The 19,930-nt window shown below is 35.6% G+C and overlaps 1 protein-coding gene across 1 annotated transcript in view; it reads left to right on the forward strand.

Moving 5' to 3' along the window:
* RP1 (RP1 axonemal microtubule associated) overlaps positions 1–16,165 on the forward strand; it is a 301,141-nt gene extending 284,976 nt beyond the window's left edge. Inside the window, exons 28-31 of the mRNA XM_037031824.1 lie at positions 788–942; positions 5,197–5,275; positions 11,640–11,721; positions 15,936–16,165. Of these exons, the coding sequence (XP_036887719.1) occupies positions 788–942; positions 5,197–5,275; positions 11,640–11,721; positions 15,936–16,035 (416 nt within the window). The 3' untranslated portion in view covers positions 16,036–16,165. The remainder of the gene's footprint in view (positions 1–787; positions 943–5,196; positions 5,276–11,639; positions 11,722–15,935) is intronic.
* The last annotated feature ends 3,765 nt before the right edge of the window (positions 16,166–19,930 follow it).

Consider the following 19,930-nt stretch of genomic DNA (forward strand, 5'->3'; position numbering starts at 1 on the left):
GTTGGATTTTTATGTCTGAGTTCTTTGGGAAATGTTAATGTAGATTTCTATAAATGCAACTGTTCAATTCCACAGAGTATGATTTATAAAGAATTCTAGAACTTGGAATAATAAGTACTCATTGTATCTAAGATGTTATTCATATTAGTAGCATCAGCAAGAGTAGTCTCTTTTCAAATTAGTGACTTTTACCAGTGTCTCAGAAATTGACTTAATTTGAAGGTCAAATATAGTGGATTATAATTTGCTTGTACCTCACTAAGCTCTTTCTTAAAAATTGTATTTAAATTTGCATCTCTCTAGGATCTTTGTATTCCTTTTCACTCAAGAGGGCTATTAAAAATCTACATTATTAAAATAGTAATCTCCATGAAGGAGCAACACGTGTGACCAGCTGTGATTGGAACAGCCAAACTTCAGCAGAAAAAAGTTGCCACTTTCCTCTAATTAAGAGAGAGAAAGGTTTTTTTTTGTTTTTTTTTTCAAGTACAACTTCTCCTAATAACTGTGAAAGTGTGTGGTTAATGGAAGTGCATAATTGCTAACAATAATTATTTTGAAACAGTAGTTCTGGGAAGAGCTAGTAGTCTGTATGAATGAGGTAAACATAAAATGGCCAAGAGCATGTTTGAACAGGGGAGCACCCAAGAGAGAGTGGGGCCAAGTGCCCTGGAGAAACTTGTGTCAACTCGATCAAAGGGCACTCTCATTCCTTTCCAGGGTGTCTAATAAATTTAAAGAGAAAATTAAAAAGTGAGAAAAATAACTATAATTTCTGGCATTTCAGTGGTGGTTTATGAGATCTACATACACACTGGCAGGAAGCCAGGTGCTGAGACAGAATCCAATGTATTTATCAACCTCATTGGCTCCAGAGGAGATTCTGGGAATCGAAGCCTTCATCGATCTAAAAATAACAAAGTTAAGTTTCAGCGTGGACAGATAATAAAAAGATCCTTATAAATTGTTACCCACCATCCTTCCTCTAATTTCTTTAGGTAAAAAGCAACACAAACAAAAAATTCCCAAAATGGTCATTTGGCTCCAAATAGGAAATATGGAGGAGTGTGGTCACTTCTTGGTGTGCATCTTACGGCTCTGGGGTTGAAGTAAGGTGGGACTAAAGCAGAACAAGGCAACCATACTAAGTCTCAGTTTCTTCTTCTATTAAAAAAATATAAAATAATCAAGATTCCATTTTCAGCTAAGTCACTCTAACTTGTAATAAAATGGCCATCCTGCTGAGTACTAGAAACATTTGATAAACATCTTTTAAATTTGGTTTAAGGGCAATGGAGAGCTGTCAAAGTAGGTAAGGCTCGAAGCTCCAAGAATCTGAGAAAAGAAAGAAATTGTAAAGGAGAACCTGATATTCAGCATAACTTTCTTCCATTTGCAAGTGGAAGTTTAGAAGTGAGAAGCCAGTCAGAAAATGATAGTGAAGAGCCTCAGATGCTGGGTAGAGACTCAAGGGGTTTCATTGGACTGAGATTGAATCTGGTCCCAGCAGTGAAGACAGGCCTTCATATACTCCCACTTGAAAAGTGGGACCTTCGTGTGAGTCCTTCCAAAGCAGAGCCTAGGGCAGATCTCACAGGGGAGGTGATCCTAGGGCAGAGAAGAAATGTACAAAAGAAGCCAATATAATGCAGATGTGCATTCTAGAGATCCTACTGTTTGCAGCAGGGACTGGATCCCTCAGACTTCAGCTAATAGACTGGGACCATAGCAGGGATAACTAAGGCAGCCTTAAGAGAAGGGAGCCCACGTCCTATGGCCATGCGTGTCTCCATCCCCACTATCATGCTTCTTCCATCAGGGGCCCATTGCATAACAGGCACTGTGGTGGACAAGGCAAAACATTTACCTCATAGATACTATAAAATATTATTTTAAAACTTGAAAAGACATAAATTAATAATATATACTATGTTCTTGGCTTTGAATACTCAATATTTTAAAGTTCTTACTTTTCTTCCTAATTATCTGCAGTTTCACTGCAATGCCAATCAAAATACCAGAAATATTTTTATGGAAACTAACAGTCTAATTATAAAAATTATGTGGAAATTCAGAGTCAATTATACTTAAAAGAATCTTAAAGATCATTAATCTTGAGAAAAACAAAATTGTAGGGTTTACACTACCAGATATCAAGATTTGTTTTAGTGAAGTAATCAATACACCATTAATTGATACACGGCAAGACAAGTAGGACAAAGAAACAGAAGAAATTCAGAAAAAGATTCACATATCCTGATGTGCAGCATCAGGAAAAGGACAGTTCTTTCAATAAATTCTGAGTGTAAATTGAATATAATTATAGAAAAAAACTCTGAGCCTTATTTTATACTAAACCCTAAAATGAATTCCATGCAAATTTACGTGTAAATATCTAGAAGATAATGTAAGAGAAAATTTTTGAGACCTTAGGGATAGACTAGGATTTTTAAAAGTTGTAGCAACATACATATGACATAAAATATACTGTCTTAATGATTTTAAGTGTACAGTTCAGTGGCATTGAATACATTCACACCGCTGTGCAACCATCACCACCACCTATTTTCAGAACTCTTTTCATCTTGTGGAATTGAAACTCTATGCCCATTAAACAATATTTCCCATTCAGCTTTTTCTCCCACCCTCACCCTTAGCAACCACTGTTCTATTCTCTGTCTCTATGAATTTGACTCTCTTAGGTTCCTCATTGAAGTGGAATTATACCATATTTGTCTTTCTGTGACTGGCTGTTTCTCTTAACACAATGTCCTCAAGTTTCATCCATGTTGTAGCATGTGTCAGAATTTCCTTTTTTAAAGGCTGAATAATATTCATTGTATGCACATGTTGCCATTTGTTTATTCATTCATCCATCAGTCCATTAGTTGCATTAATCCATGGATTAATGCCATTTGGGTTGCTTCCACATTTTGGCTACTGTGAATAATGCTGGTGTGAACCTTGGTGTAAAGATAGAGATTAAGATTTAAATAAGGCAAGCAATGAAAGACAAATACCATTATCTCACCTATAAGTGGAACCTAATTAACAAAACAAACAAGCAAGCAAAATATAACCAGAGACATTGAAATTAAGAACAAACTGACAGTAACCAGAGGGGAGGTGAGAAAGGATAATGGGGGAAAGAGGGGAAGATCATCAAGGAACACACATAAAGGGCACATGGACAAAACCAAACGGGGGGTATGATCGAGTGTGGGAAGTGTGGGTGGGTGGGTGGGATGGGGGAAAGTGGTGGTAGCAAGAAAACAGAGACAACTGTACTTGAACATCAACCCAAAAAAAAGAGGAGAAAAAGGAAAGAAAAGGGATTTTAAATAGAAAACAAAGAAAGCACTAAGCAAAAAGGAAAATATATAAATTATATAGTTTAAATATTGAAGATTTTTATTCCTCAAGACATCATGGGGTGGGATGGGATGGGATAAATAGATAGAAAACTGTACTTAAAAGTAGTTAAATAAATTTTTAAAAAAGACATCATTAGGAGTAAAAAAGCAAGTCACAAAGTGAAGAAATTTATTGTGAAATATGTACTGGCAAAGGACCTGTTTCCAGATGACGTGCACAATGCTCACAAATCAACAAGAAAAAGGTAGACAACTCAGTTTAAAATATAAGCATTGTACTTGAATATATAGTTTTAAATTTTATTTATTTATTTGTTTATTTATTTATTTATTTATTTGAGAGAGGGGGAGAGGAGAATGAGAAACATCAGTGTGTGGTTGCCTCTCAAGCGCCCCCTACTGGAGACCTGGCCCACAATCCAGGCATGTTACCTTACTGGGAAATTGAACAGGTGATCCTTTGGTTCACAGGCCAGCACTCAGTCCACTGAGGCACACTAGCCAGGGCTGAATATATACTTTACAAAAAAGAATATTTAAATAGCCAATAAACATGAAAAACCTACCAACTGTATTGTGAAAATACAATAAAAACCATAATGAAGTGTCACTGTGCACAATCAAACGGCTTAAGCTTAAAATGAATCACGATGCCAAGTATTGATTAGTCTGTGGTGCCCCTTGATCTCTCATCCCTGATCATTCAGAGAGTATTATATTGTGCTAAGCATTTAGGAAAATTGAGACTATTTACTAAAGCTTTATAACTCAGCAATCCTTTAACAGAAATGTGTATAAATATATACAGAAAGACATGTGAAAGAATGTCTAAGCAGTACTACCTGTAGTAATTAAAACCTAGAAACAACTATTATGCATAAGCAGTTTATAAATAATTTGGAATAATATTCTACAATGCAAATGAACAAAGTGCTTTTAAACAAAGCAATATGGGTGAATCTCACAGACATTGGGTGAAATAAGCCTGACAGAAAGAGAGCACACTGTGCTATTCTGTCAGTGGTCCCAGACCTGGAAAATTTATTTAAAAGTGTTAAAGGACAGGATAGTGGTTGCCATTGCGGGAAGTAATGACTGGGGTGGGTGAAAGAGGGGTCTTGGGATCCTGTTAATGTTTTCTTATTTGTGTGATGTGTGCATTGAGTGTGCTATGAATTTGTGATCTGTGCACTTTATGTCTATTAAGAGTTTATTTTAAAACTTTGTGTGTATGTGTGCACATATATGTACATATATGTATATGTATGTAGTCACGATGTGCATGCATGTGTATATATATATATACACACATAAATGCACAAATACATTATTTAGAGACAAAAGCTACTGAGAGGTGAACAATAGTGGTAGAAAGCAGACATTCTGGAGTCAGACTGGTCTCAGTGCTTGCTTGGTCATTCATTAGATGTTGACTGGGGGCAAGTAATTTAATTCTGTATGTTTCAGTCTCTTTGCCTGTAAAACAAGAAAATAAGAAAAAATTACTAGGAGTAAACTTAAAATAAGTGCTGTGATTAAATTTTTTAAATCTTTTTTTACTAGACTGTATGATTAAGGAGAGTAAGAATCATGTGACAGGCCTGCATATTTTCCATAAGGTTTAGTGTAGGACTTGGTGCAGGAAATAGTAAGTGGGGATTTTTTATAGTAGTAGTAATAATGATGTAGTAGTAATACACAACAATATAATAATATGATAATATATTACTGTAATTACTAATAATGTACTTATAGCAATGCTTTTTTTTCTAGAGAAAGAAGATATCCTAACAAGTCACTCAGTTTCTTTTTTATTGTACAGGTCGATATTTTTTCCATTAAGGCAGTGTCTCTTGGAAAGTTGAAGAAAATTCTGATTAGTCATGATGGCACAGGTCCGGGTAAGATTTGTTTTCTTGCTAAGAGGCTTGTTCTGAAGATTTATTAAAAGCAGCATAAAAGACAGGTGAAACAGAAAATGAATGTGCAGGTCATGTACAACTGAGATGAGAAAATAATTTTCTTTTGAGAAATTAGAGTTAAATGAAGTATTGGCACATTAGGCTTAGTATGTGACATAAAAAGAGCATTGCTACATTATTATGAGGAAAATTTCCTTGAAATACAAAAATAGTGTGTGTGTGTGTGTGTGTGTGTATTCAAAATTGCATCTACCATGTTTCCCTACCCATGTGTTTCGCCTGAGTCCCTGCCCCACACTCTTTATAAAACTAGTAACTTGGAAACCACCCTGGATTCTTCCTTCCTCTCCTTATCTTCTATCCCTCCCACACCTATTAAATAAGTCCAGTTAATTCTAATTGATTAATATCTCCTTTACTGTTTTTCTTAGAACCATTAAATTAAATTCACATAAGTTTGTTTGATTCTAGAACCTGTAGTTGCTAAAATGCAACTACATATTTTAACATATATCATAGTAGCTAAAATAAAACATTTATTTCTATACATTTTTTCTTTCTGCTATATTTTGAGTTTTTTGAAGTCTAGTGTTACATATTATTCATCTTTATTCTCCCAGTGCCTAGTAAAACACATAATAGTATAGAATTTAAATCAGTGAAATAATTTTGAGTAAATCTCTTTAAAAGAAATGAGGAGAGCTTAAAAATGGGCTTTGCAAGAAAGAAGTATATGTACTCTAGAAGTACTTTAGATACAAGCCAAGGAGAAAGGAAGATAAAAAGGTAAGCTAACAATGTATAGGAAGAAAGAAGACACATGATAAAATAAGTCGAGGACCATATAGAGGAAATAATTAGAAAGAGGCAGAAATAAGAAACCAAATAGAGGAAAGAAAATATAATATGTTGTCTTCTATATAAGGTGTCACTGTAGAGTGGTATGACTTTTGCGTTATTTTCATAAATAACGCAAGGATGCAAAGGATGAAAATTTATGTTGAGATTTATCCCAAGTCTCCCCTGGAAACAGTGGGTGGATTTGCAGCATAGCTGATGAGAATCTAGATTACTATTGCAGACTATTGGTATGGGTCAGAAGAGAGCAACTGGTAGAAATCTCTAGCTTAATCAGCCAGTAATTTTTAAAAGACATTTTGAGACTCCTCTTGGTTGTGAGAGAAGGAAGCAGTGTTAGAAGACCTTGCCCCCAACACTGAAAGAGACAACACCGAGGCACCAAGGCAGCAGTGGCAACAGTGACTACAGGGCAATCACAAGGGGCTCCGCAGGTGGAGTTGGGGGTTTATTCGAAGCAGCCGGCTGGACATTTGAAGCATTAGGTGTTATTACCAGGTTGGTTGATACAAAAAATAAAAATGACAGAAGAAAAAAGGAAAAATATGATTTTAAAAGTTTAAGGGACTAAAAGCAATAAACTAAAGACTGGTTTGTTTTGTTCAGTGAAACACTAATTAGTAAAACCTGTGTAGGATAGGCAAGATGTCACCTAAACTTGCAAGCCTTTTGTTTCCCTTCCCATTTTTAAAGAGAGAAAATACAACAGTCTTTTATTAGTTGAACAAAGTATATCTATGGGTATGTAACCTCAAATAGAATACATAGAAAGCTTCAGCAAAGCCCTAAAATTACGGCAAATTTTGTGATGCCTCAGAATTCTTAGAAATTATCTGAATATCATAAATAAAATAAACTCCTGGGCCCACACCTAGAAAATCAAATTCTGTAGGTATGGAATCATCGTAAATGAATGTTTTGGGTTTTTTCCCCCCAGCACCTGAGGGGATTCTGAATCATGTGGTCCTCACATCACTCATTGAAAAGCACTGCTTTCTGATAGAAGAGTTCTTTGTGAGGATCTTTGCTGGAGCCGGGGCATTCAAATGTCAACAAGGCAGAACCTAGCGGGGACAGATTCATAGGAAATGATCCAGTATAATAAAGCATGACACACAGTGGAAAAGTGCCACACGGAGTGATATCAAACCACAGGGCAAGGGGACCTAGCCTAGTCCTGAAGAACAAGAAGATGCCTTCTGAGAAATAACGAAAACATAATAGGCATGCTAGACATGTGGACAAGGTTTTGGCAGAATTCTTAGGAATTTTGATGGGTTTCTCTAAGGAAAGTAAAAAGTAATTATTATTGCATCATTTTAAAATTCTTTAACTAAACTATACTCTGTACATTCTGTACATTTTCCACTAAAATTACCACAGTAGTCAGAACAATAGGCTTTCATTTTCAAAATTTGTTTATGTAAAGTCTGATAATCTACCACCCAGTTTGAGCCTAGAACCTCACCAATACCAGTGCTTCTACTTCTCTCTGCTGCCCCTACCCTCTCCCCTGAAGTAGCCATCCTGAATTTGGGGTTTGTCATTTCTTGACTTTTTTGGTTTTTAAAAGGAAAAGGGCTTTACCAATTACACAGGCATCCTTGAGAATAGTCTTGATAGTTTTTTTTTTGTTTTGTAAAAATTGAGATGTGCTATATGAAATCTTTTGTAACTTGATTTATTTTTCTACTCAAGATTATGCTTCTGTGATTTATTCATTTTCTTGTGTGGTGCTATGAGCAATTTATTTCCATGTGTACGAAATATTCTATTATATAATGCTACATTATCAATATTCTATTTCTTGTTAGTAAATAGTTGTGTTCTCTTCAGTTCAACAGTTGCAAACTGAAATGAACATTCCCGTATATGTCTCTTAGCATATAGCAACAAGAATTCCTCTAGGGTGGCAGGCCCCAAATGGAAGTGATTTTTGTCTCCTCCAAGGACATTTGGCAAATGTCTGAAAAATTTTTTTTTGGTATCACACTGGGTTGGAGAAGCTACCAGTAGCTAGTGGGTAGAGGCCTGGGATGCTGCTAAACATTCTATAATGCACAAGACAGTCTCCACATTAAAGAATTATTAAGCTAAACATCAATATTGAAGCTTCAAAATCCTGCATGCTGGATCAATGAATATGGTTGCATTCAGCTTTATAAGATAAAGTACCTTTTTTCAAAAGTGACTGTACCATTTTACTCTCACCTATAGTATTTAAGAATTTATATTGTATCATAATTCTCACAAACACCTGGTACACTTTTAATTTTTGCCTTCTCTAAATGGGTACAAAATGGTATCCCACTGTGGTCTTAATTTGTATTTTCTTAATATCTAATAAGAGTGAGCCTTCTTTTATTTTTTAAAATTGTCTATTGAATTTTTTTTGAAGTATATGTTCTTGTCTATCGTATTTAGGGTGAAGGCAAAGATCATTATTTAATTGTTGACACCATTAAAGATGCCCCCCATTTCTCCAATCTTAAGGCAAAGATCATTTTAAAGTGAGTGAGGTTAAACTGCACCCACTACTTGTCATCATTTTTCATTGCTGAGAAATTAGTCATATAGTTATGTATAGCCGAAAAGACATCTGGGAAATGTAGGCTTTAGCATTTCAGTGATTAAAAAGGGAGAGAGCAACTAGCAGTTACTACCACAATATTTTGTCCAGTTTGTGATATATTTTAATGAACGTAAATTCTTAACTTTAATGTAGTTAAATTCAATAATTCAGTATATTTTCTAATAATCAGTGTATTTTGTACCTTAATTCTGCACTACTCCTAGGGTGTTCTATGAATAAGGGTGTGTGTGTGTGTGTGTGTGTGTTTATGCACATGCACATATATACATATTTAGTCTAATTTTTAAGATTTAGATATTTACTGCATCTGGAGTTAAATTTATGTATGATATGAGGATGGAATCCACTTTCATTTTTTTCTATGTTGGTAATTAGTTGTAGCACCATTTATTCCCTACTCTATCTTTTCCTGAGTGCTCTACAATGTCATCTTTGTAGATGTATCAGATCTAGACAGTATCAGATCTAGATACTCCTAGTTTTGCATGATTTTTATATGCACAATTTCAGTTACAGTTATTTAGTTAAATAACATGAGTTTCCTGGCAACATGGTTCACATATCAGGTACCATGATCTATTTATTGTAATCACATAAAGTAAAAATTTCACCACTAGTTTTTCAGTCCACAAATCACTACATAAATAACAAATGCACATTCTGATCAGCAACCAATCATTTTACTTCTTTCAAAGTCTGTTGGTGATGCATTACTGCCCATGTGTCACACAGGTTCATGTACAGACAGCAAAGCTTGTCATTGTATTGACTCCTTGTCTCCAGGTGATAAACCCATGTGACATTTTACAAAAAATGTATACTTCAAAGATGAAAGCACAACAAATAAACAAAAAGTGACAATGCTGTAAGTGAAGTTCAAATCAAATGAAAGTGGAATGACATAAGAAAAACATGGCAGTGGGAATGTTGACACTGCCACATTTGAGAGACTTCAGATAAGCAGCAGAGAAACTTAGCAAAGGGAACTTGTGGACATAAATGAGATAAGTGGTTGTGACAGAAAGGACGAACAAGTCACAGAGGAAGTGATGCTGGGAAAATCTTTACATTAAAGGAACTCTCAGTGGTATTGTATGGCATTAAAAGCACAGAGGATAAAATGTTGGAATCTGACTGAAACGTGAAAGTGGTTTCACAATTTAGTGTAGAAAAGATAATTTTTCTTTATATAAGTTACAAAGGAGGCAAGGCAAAGAAGGCAATCACCATTCAAAATAATCTTGATAGACTTTTTTATTTACAAAGAAATAGACCTTTTAAGCCCTGGCTAGTGTAGCTCAGTGGAGTGAGTGCAGGCCTGAAAACCAAAAGGTTGCTGGTTCAACTCCCAGTCAGGTTATATGCCTGGGTTGCCATACAGGTCCCCAGTAGGGGGCGTGCGAGAGACAACCACACATTGATGCTTCTCTCCCTCTCTCCTTCCCCTCCCTCTCTCTAAAAATAAATCAATAAAAATCTTTAAAATAAAATAGACCTTCTAATTCTCCATGTTTGTCTTAAATTATAGTGTACTAAATATTATTATTGATATTTTTCTTATTCATTTCTAACTAGCAGTAAGAGCATTTTTGATGTTTTGGCAAAAATATTTCACAAATAACAACCATAATTGTTTACTAAGACTGGTAAATTTCAGTGTGCAGTCCTTTATGTGGTTCTGTACTATGGCACAGAAAAGGACTGCATGTACCACATTGTGTAAATGCATGGGTCAATTCGGAATCTTTTTTTGTTCCTTCAGTTAATTTATCTATGTCAGTACCAGTTCTTTATTGTTGTAATTGGTACACACTTATAATACATTTGTATAACCATTAGGATGACTCATCTACCTTACTCTGATCAAGAGTCCCTCTGATATTCTTGGGCTTCACTCATCCACATGTTACATTTCCTCATCTGCTTGTGAATTTTCTTGTAAAACCCTGTGGTTAATTTGATGTGATTACAATGAAGTTTTAGATTAGTTTGAAGAAAACTGATATCTCTATAATTTCTTTGTATTCATAAATATGGGATAGCTTTCTGTTTATATCTTCTTTACTACCATTCCTTCAATTTAAATATTTTTCTATGAAGTATACTACATCCACTTCTAGATTTTCCAATACACTGGAAAGTTTTTATAGTAATTCAACATTGTAATGTTCATTGGATTATGCTTCTTAGCTCTTACATTCTGGTCAACAGAAACATAATTAATTTATGTATATTACATCACATACCTAACATTTTCTCACCTCTTTTAAGTCTACTATTTTCTGAAACTTCTTTAGGTTTTTAATTTTAAAAGTCTCATTAAATGTAAATAAAGACAGCTCTGTTTTCTCTTTCTAATACATTACTTTTCATTTCCTTTACTCTTTTTCTTTCTTTTATTTCTTTACTTAATCACATTGACCAAACCAGTGCATTAATCAGTGCATTAATCAGGGTGTGTGTGTGTGTGTGTGTAAGTTTTTTGTAAAAACTTCTAAGTTTTTACCATTGAGAATAATGATTGATTTTGACTCTATATTTTGTTCAAACATATCATTCTTCTATAAATAATGTACTTAAACACATTCATGTGGATTTACTTCTTTCTTTATTCTTGGCTTTTAAATCCTTTTTTCGCCAACAGAATTGAATAGCTTGTGTCCCTAATAGGGAAAGTTGTTTTTTCCTCTGCTTCTACTACTCTGAGTAATTAAGTTGTCACTTAAGCTTTCATTTCTCCAGTGGTGTAATTTAGATGTGCATATTTTTGTTTTCAAATTGCCTGACAAGTATACTTTAAAAAGAACATTTGGAGGGTCTATGCATAAAATCACAATACTACGATGTTTTATACCAAAGAGTCAAAGTGGTCTCCTTTGTCAATTTACACAGGTAATGGATGGTTTCTTGAGAGTATCGTTGTTAAATATGAAGAGGAAGATTGTGAACAAGAGGTACTGTTTCCATGCAACAGGTGTGTGATAACTTAATAACTCATTATGCAAAATTATGCTCCCCTTTGTCCAGTTAGCATGTTTGTGACATTAGCATGCCTCCTGCCATTCATCACTACATGATTCCCTCCTTTCAAATCAGAATTGAAGGCCTTCTCTCCTCAGGAAGCTATTCTGTATCAGCACTAGTAATTTTCTCTTTATTTGTAATATTTAATATTTTTCTCTTCTTCAACACCATGCTGAAATGGAAAGAAAACCGATTTAGGACTTAGATAATAGGTTCTTGATTCTGTTTCTCAAACATGGGTACCACTCTCAATTTCTTTGAGGTTCAATTCCCTCATATGTAACTAAAATGGGAATAATACATGTTTTTCTTAGTTCGTTTGAGTTAAAATCAAACAAAGTGATGAGTAGGAACTGTAAACTATAAAACATTATTCTAACATGGTATAAATTTAATATAAATTGGAATATCAAGTTTCAAGGGCAGCTCTGTCATTCACTGACCATTTATATCTGAATTACTTAAAATCTTTGATCTTCAGTTCTCAAAATTTTATGAGAATAATTAAATCAGACCAGCCTGCTTTATAAGGCTGTTATAAATTGAGTATCAAATACATGTTAAAACAAAATGCACAACAAATAGAAATTACAAAACCAATTTTTCCTGTTTTGAAATAATCTATGAATATGTTGATTCATTCATTCAGTCAAGTAGTGATTGAGCATCTACCACATCAAGAAGTGGAGTAGTCACTTCTTGGACTACTGCTGAAGTAGTGTGATGATAATTATGGGAAGTGCACGGACTTAGCAGGCACCCACTGGAAAACAGATCATAGCCTGTTAACATTTACAGGCTATGATAGGGGCCTATGTGAGGGCCCAGGTGCCAAGGTGAATGTATATGTGATTGCGAGTTCCTTGATTCTAAAGAACCCAAGAACTGCATTTATTCCTTTTTTCACGTATTTATTTATGCAGAAACATCACATGCTTCCAAGGCATCAGGCACTGGACCAAGTCCTGGATATACAGAGCTAAAAAGTGCAGTGCCCCTGTCTTCAAGGAGCCTCCATTGACAATAAGGGGGAAGGATGTGATATTAAATGAAGCTGAGAGCTTGTGTGCTCTGGGTTTAGCAGGTGTTTGGCATCATTGTCTGAGCATGTTGTACACTCTTTCAGACACATAGAGAAGCATATTGGTAGACTGAGTGGATTTTACTTACAAAAATTTTGATTCTTAGAAATATCCATTCTTTTGAATCTTAATAAGGAGTTGTATTTTGTGTGGACAAAATGAGTAACATTTCTCTGATCTGCCCCTTGTTTTCTTAATACACATCCATTTAAAAGGCATGTGTATCGTGGTAGTTATTGCCATTTTATAACACTCAAGCTCTGGGAAAAGCCCTTATATCTTTTTTTTCCAGGAAATCTTTTTTATTCACTAATAGGGAGTGAAAATAGCAAGGATTAAAGTTTTTCCGAACTGGATTTGAATTACAAAACCATCACTGACTAGTTCTGGGAGCCTCAGTCTATTCCTTTGTAAATGGCAATAAGGACACCTATTTTGCAAGGTTGTTTGAGGATTTTACACAATGTCCATACAGTCCCTGTGAACAAGTCTTGCAATTATAGGGAGCTCCATGATGATAAATGTTATTGTAATAGAAGCAATTTTGTATTAAATAAATGTTTAGATATGATGCCATAGACTCAAATGAAGTAGAATAACTCATTTTTATTTCTAGATCATAATTCAAATATTTAGAACTCTCCAAATAATTAACCAACTTTTATTTTTAAAGGTCTAGACCTGCACAGCACCATCCAATATAGTACCCACCAGCTACATATGGCGAACAAGTTTAAATTAATTAACATCAAATCACATAAAAAATTCAGGTCCTGGTTGAACTAGCTACACTTCCAGTGCTCAATAGCCACAGATGTTTAGTGGTGACTATATTGGCCAGCATATATATGACATTTGGTTGTATATTAGTTACATCTAGATATTTGGTGTCATAAGAAGCTATGTTTAATATTAAACAACACAGTTTTATTGCTCTAATTATGATGATAAATATGGGAAATATAAGGAGTAAATAAAATATTAGTATTTTTCTAAATGTCACATTTAAAAAATCAAGAATCATCCAGAGAAGAAGAAAATAGTCATATTTTCTTCAGAGCTAAAACTAATTTTACTGGCAGTGCAAAGGAGTAGAAATTAAGATGAAGGTAACATTTGTGCAGGATCTGCCAACATTTTAGGAAAATTACAAACCTTGGAATTTGGATATTGAAGGAACAAAATGATACAAATGAAAATATTTAAATGTTTTGCTGTATTACACTACATTGTATTAAATACTACACACAGGCATATCATTACCCTATTGTTATTAACTGAAGTATAGCAATATTAATAGAGTCTCTCTTGTTCATTATTTCTGAGGGCCAAGGGTTACATACAACGAGAAGGAATATTTTCTTGCTCCCATTGGTGGGGGAAGAAACCATAGCTTACACTTAGTCTCATGCTTCATTTGACAGGTGAGGAAACTGAAACCTAAAGAGATTAAATGACATGCACAAATCATAAATGAGGCAGCCATGGAGCCAGGTCTCTTGGTCCCTTGGCATTCTGAAGAATTTTAATTTAGTGTCTATCAATTTATTATTTCCATTATATGACAATAATTTTGTGAATTACTCTCTAAGGAAGAGATATCTGCACAAATTACTGAGTTTGCTATGAAATTGACTTGTCAGAAAATTCTCCTGAGATTATGGAGAATTTAGAAGACCCGGGTTTTACTAGTTTCCCCAGCACAAATTATCAGCCATTTAAAATCGAATCCCCTTCTAATTATGAGAAGAGGTCTCTGAAAAAGACATTATTTACAACTTTATTGTGGAGTAAAAAACAACCTAGAGGGGCCCATTATGTTGTGGGGTCCCCTAAGGTTTACACACCTGTCTTCTGAGGCCTGGGAGGCTTCAGAGGAATATCTGAAGTTGGCACTGTTTGCACTGCTACCATAAAGGGCTCCGCCATGAAGCCTTAACTTCACACCTGAACTCCTCTGATTCTGACAGCAGACCTCTAAGGTGGGCTCTGTGATACTTCTATTTCATAGATAAGCACTAAGGCACACAGTGCTTACATTTCTTACCTTGGTATGATTGGTGCAGTCAGGATTCAGATCAAGGTGGTTCTGACTCGAGAACTGTGCATCCCACATGGAGGCCACTAGCCGTGTATTTCTTGGACTCTTGAATAGGCCTATTCCAAACTGAGATGTGCTATAGGGGTAAGGTACATATCAGGTTACAAAAGTATAGAGTAGAAAGAATGTAGTTGTCTTGGTTCATTCAGGCTGTTGTAATAAATCACTATAGACTAGGTAGCTTGTAAACAACAAATATTTCCCACAGTTCCAGATTCCAGAGGCTGGAAGTCCAAAAGTAAGGTGTCAGACTGGTTGGTTGTCTTTTGGTGGTGGCCTTTTCTGAGCTGTAGACTGCTAACCTCTCACTGTGTCCTTACGTGGTAAAAGGGGCAAAAGATCTCTCAGGAGTCTTTTTTTATATATAAAGGCTCTAATTCCATTCATGAGTGCTCAATTTTTATGACTTAAGCAGCTTTCCAAAGATTTCAACATTTGGATTTGGCGGGAGGGTCACAAATATTCAGACCATTATAGTAATATGTCTCAGTAATGGTTATTTTTGAATTTATTAAAATAAAAATATTAAAATCAATTTAGCCTTTCTCCTTTTAGTTTTTTTTTAACATATGTGCCTTGTGTTATATTTCTCTGGAATATTGCTATTCTAGAGGGTTTTTTAAACCAACCGAATATATCTGCCAGGCACCTGAAAGGAGAGAAATAAATACTTCCACTAAATAAAGTCCAAATGGTAAATTTTTACTAATTCTGAGATATATTAGAGTTTAATGTTATCATAAGATGTTTCTAAAAAACTGACATTTTAGGACGAATCAGTGTAACGGGTATAGGACAAAAGTTGGCTGAAGTTGCGTTCCTAAAGATCATTTAATGTGGCCTGAAATCTTAACTGATTTTTAAATTCCTGGGATCCTCCCTAAAGGCCTCTTCAAATCCTTTCCATGTTTTATTTTTTGTCTTAAGTAATGTTTCTTCTTTAAATAATTTCTCGTATTACCTTCCCTCTTTCCCTGGCAGATGGCTAGATGAGTACCAAGATGACGGCAAGATCGAACGAGAACTGCTTGCAGAAAGTGGCTACAGTTCAGTAGGAAAGACTGGATCTATGGCCTTGTGAAAGGGCCAACTTGGGTCTCTTTCTATACTGTGGCTTCAAAAAAACTATTGATCTGATTGTGATAGTGTGTTTTCCCTATTCTTGTACCAGAGCAAGCCCCTGAGGAGGTTCTCTGTGCTAGACACCATTATTGCTTTGATGAACTTCAAAAGTTGAGACAAGCACCAGGCAACACCTGACCGAGATCAGCCTGTATCTAAAGTGCACAATAAGCCAGGTTTTGAAGGACAAATACCATATGATCTCACCTTTAACAGGAAGCTAAACAACAAAACAAACAAGCAAGCAAAATATAACCAAAGACACTGAAATAGAGAACAGGCTGACAGTGACCAGAGGGGAGAGGGGAGGGAATTTCAGGGGAAATAGGGGAAGGATTTAGAGGAACAAATATAAAGGATACATGGACAACAACTGAGAAGGGTGGAAATGGGAGGGAGGGGGGAGCATGGGGGGTGGGATGGGATCGGAGTAATAGACAGAAAACTGTACTTGGAAAATAATTAAATAAATTAAAAAAATAAAGTGCACATATTGTTTCTTCATATTGTTTCTCCTCCTACTTCTTCTTTCTCCTCCTTTTTCTCCTCTTCCTCTTCTACCTCCTTTTTTCCTCTTCCTCATCCTCCTTATTCTTCTCCTTCTTCCTTCTTTCAGAGACTGACACGTAACAAGTGTACTGAAATGTTTAGGTATCCTTTGTAGAAGGTAACTGATGGGTAAATGACATTTGATTATGATAAAACACTTTTATACAACATATGTTAATTTTAAAGTGGAAGTCTTATTCTTAGATAAGGGTACCTCTCTTTTTGTATCAGTGGAATATCCAGAAGAAAAGGTAAATAAGAAGCAATCACTTTGACTCAATTGCATTCCTACTACACTGCATGCTGGTCCTTGTCAACTCGGTCTTTTGGGAGTTGGGCACTGAGACTGCAGTGGACAGCAGCAGAGGGAATACGGATTGAGTCAGATCTTTCATCATTACCCACTTTCCTCAGTTAGCCCCAAACACTTGTCAACTGTGTGCCCCAGGTGGCTTCTTCCAATCATTTAAATTGGATAAACTTAAACAAAACCCATTTGCCAGCCTGGGACAAACCATGTGTGGTTTTGACATCAAAGGCCTGTGCTAAATCTTGATCTAGACACGTTACCCAATGGTTTGACTTTAGACACTGTATTCACACACAGGGACCCTTTATATATGTACTGCCTTCTTCCGCCTGTTTTAGGTATCCTATGAAATCACACAGATGGTCTCAAATTGTCAAATTTTGCACACAACTTCACAGTTTTTGTCACATACTGGTACCACCTATACCATTATATACTTAACATTGTTTTCTTTAAAATATCTTTAAATCAGGTTATTTGGGAGTGGAAGAATTTAGCCTTATTCCAAACCATATTCATAATATCCAATAAGTCACTGATTTATTATGTCATTACTTTTTTCTAAAACACTAAAATGAGTCTACATCTAACAAAAATTTTAGGCTTAGTCTACCTAAAATTATCTCACAGACATCCAGTGAGCCTGACATATAACAATCGGTAAATAATATTTCAGTCCATAGAAGCTGTTGCTATGACAGTTTACATTTAACCAGTTCATCACTAAGACCTATTTCAGTTCCTAGAAATAGTACATTTTATATCTGAGTTTGAAAATACATCAAGAATAAAGCTTCAAAAACTTGAAATTAAAACAGTTCATTTTCTAAAGTGGCCAACAGACCACATTAAAGCTACGAGTAATGGATAAATCACATAAGGCTGTGGGAAAGCTTGGGGAACCACCTCCAGACTGTGATTATGCTTACTGCATGGTACATGGCACAGAGAAGATACTGAATAAACACACTCACTTGTTCCGCAGAAGCTTGTTAAGCATATCTCTGTGCCAGACACAAGGTCAGGTATGGGAGATAACATGGCTAATAATACAGTTATTTTCCTGCCTTCAGTGGGGCTTCTGACCTAGTGGGGAACTCAGTGACATGAATGAACACAGATCAGAACCACTTGCTACTAAATGGCAAGCCCTCTGGGGGTAGAGATCATTTTAGGCTCCTCTTTGTGTATTTAGTTCTTGGCATGCAACCTGACTCATAAGTGTTCTGTGTCTAGTAAATGCATGAATCATCTCTGCCTTATAAAATAATGCACCTCTTTTGTGGTTAGAATATTAAATTACACCTGATTCAGCTCATATTTGTATGGAGTGAGTACTCACAAATAATTACACTCAATTTTTCCATTTTTATTAACTCTACTATAACAGTACATTTCAGTTCTGAACACAGTCTTGCTCTTTCCTCCCCATCACACAGATTGAAGTTGGATGTTTCCCAGTTCTGTCCAGAAGCATATTTAGAACCCTTCTGCCTGGAGAGGTGGTGTCAATACTGATTTTATCCATTTTGTGTTGACTCTTTTTTTGTTAGCATAGCACTCATTTTCTTAGTGTTCAACCTATAGGACTATCTCAGTCTAAATCCTTTATATAAAGGCTATACTCTGAAAACTAGGAAAAATGACTCAAAGCCATATTTATTTCTGGGTTTCCTGAGAAGGCAAAAAATATATGATTAACAGAGTACATAGGTACATGGTTCCAAGAAGCCAAGTAAAGTTTGGGTGAAAAGAAGTGCCTTTTTCTGGTGGAGAGAGTGATGTAAACTTCTAATGCCACATGTATTCCTTAGACTTTCTGAGGGATGGTAGAAAAGTGCAAAACAAGGGCCCAAAAAAGAATGTGGGTCATTTCATGGACCACAACTGTCCTCACAATTCCGGTGTCTTCTTGTGTGTGTGTATCTCTCTCCCTGTGTGTGTATCTTGGGTAAGGTCAAGAGGGATTAAAGAACACTTCTATATGGTGGAATACGTTTTCTATTTCACCAGCAAATCACAGTATTGCTGCAGTGATGGTATAGATGGCCTTCATATTCTAATATGCTTTCATATAAACCCCTCAAGCAGACCTAGGTAAATATTTAAATGATGCATTTGTTATATCTGAGGCTGGTGAAACTCTCTTGTAACTGTAGATAATACAGTATCTTAGATAACTTATTTTTTTTAGATTTTATTTATTTATTTTTTAGTGAGATGGGAAGGGAGAGAGAAAATGAGGGAGAGAAACATCTATGTGAGAAACATTGATCTATTTCTTCTCATATGTGCCTCAACTGAGGACCAAAGCTGCAGCCCAGTCATGTGCCCTGACTGGGAATTGAACCAGCAACCTTTTGCTTTGTGCAATGACACCCAACCAACTGAGCCACATCAGTCAGTGCCTAAACTAATTGTTCTTTGATAGAGAGAAAAGTGCTCCAGAAAGCCCACCAGGGCTAGATTTAGCTTACAGTAATCAGAGTTGATAGTGCTTTAGAATAATTACATTTTAAGTTACTTTTAAACCCAAAGAAACACTGTAAAGCAGGCCCTCCTTCATGCTGGTTTTTTTCATTCTTTCAGGAAGTGGGATGGAGTATATACTAAGCAAAAGCTCTCAAGAGAGAACTAATCTTGATTCTCTACCACAGTTTCCTTGGGCTATTTCTATGCTTCTGTGAGAGACTGGAGTTCCAGTTAAATTGATTACTAAGTTTATAAATATACAAAAACATAATTATAAGGTGAACATTAATAGTTGAAAACAGCTGTATCAATTGATTAAAATGTTGCAAAGACACAGTTCTCTAGTCCTTTACCCATATTTTTTGCTTGGAAGGTCCTTCCCTCCTTGCCCAGAAAACTCCTATTCATTTTGCAAGACCAAGCTTGATGTTCTTAGCAACAGGCCCAATTAGGCCACCCATCCTCTCTGTTTCCCTATCACCTGTTCTTCCTCTCTAATTGTAATAATCGTTTCTATAGTGGG

Source organism: Sturnira hondurensis, unplaced genomic scaffold (assembly GCF_014824575.4).
Source record: "Sturnira hondurensis isolate 20B ecotype Veracruz unplaced genomic scaffold, ASM1482457v3 Scaffold0021209, whole genome shotgun sequence".
NCBI classification, from domain to species: Eukaryota; Metazoa; Chordata; class Mammalia; order Chiroptera; family Phyllostomidae; genus Sturnira; species Sturnira hondurensis.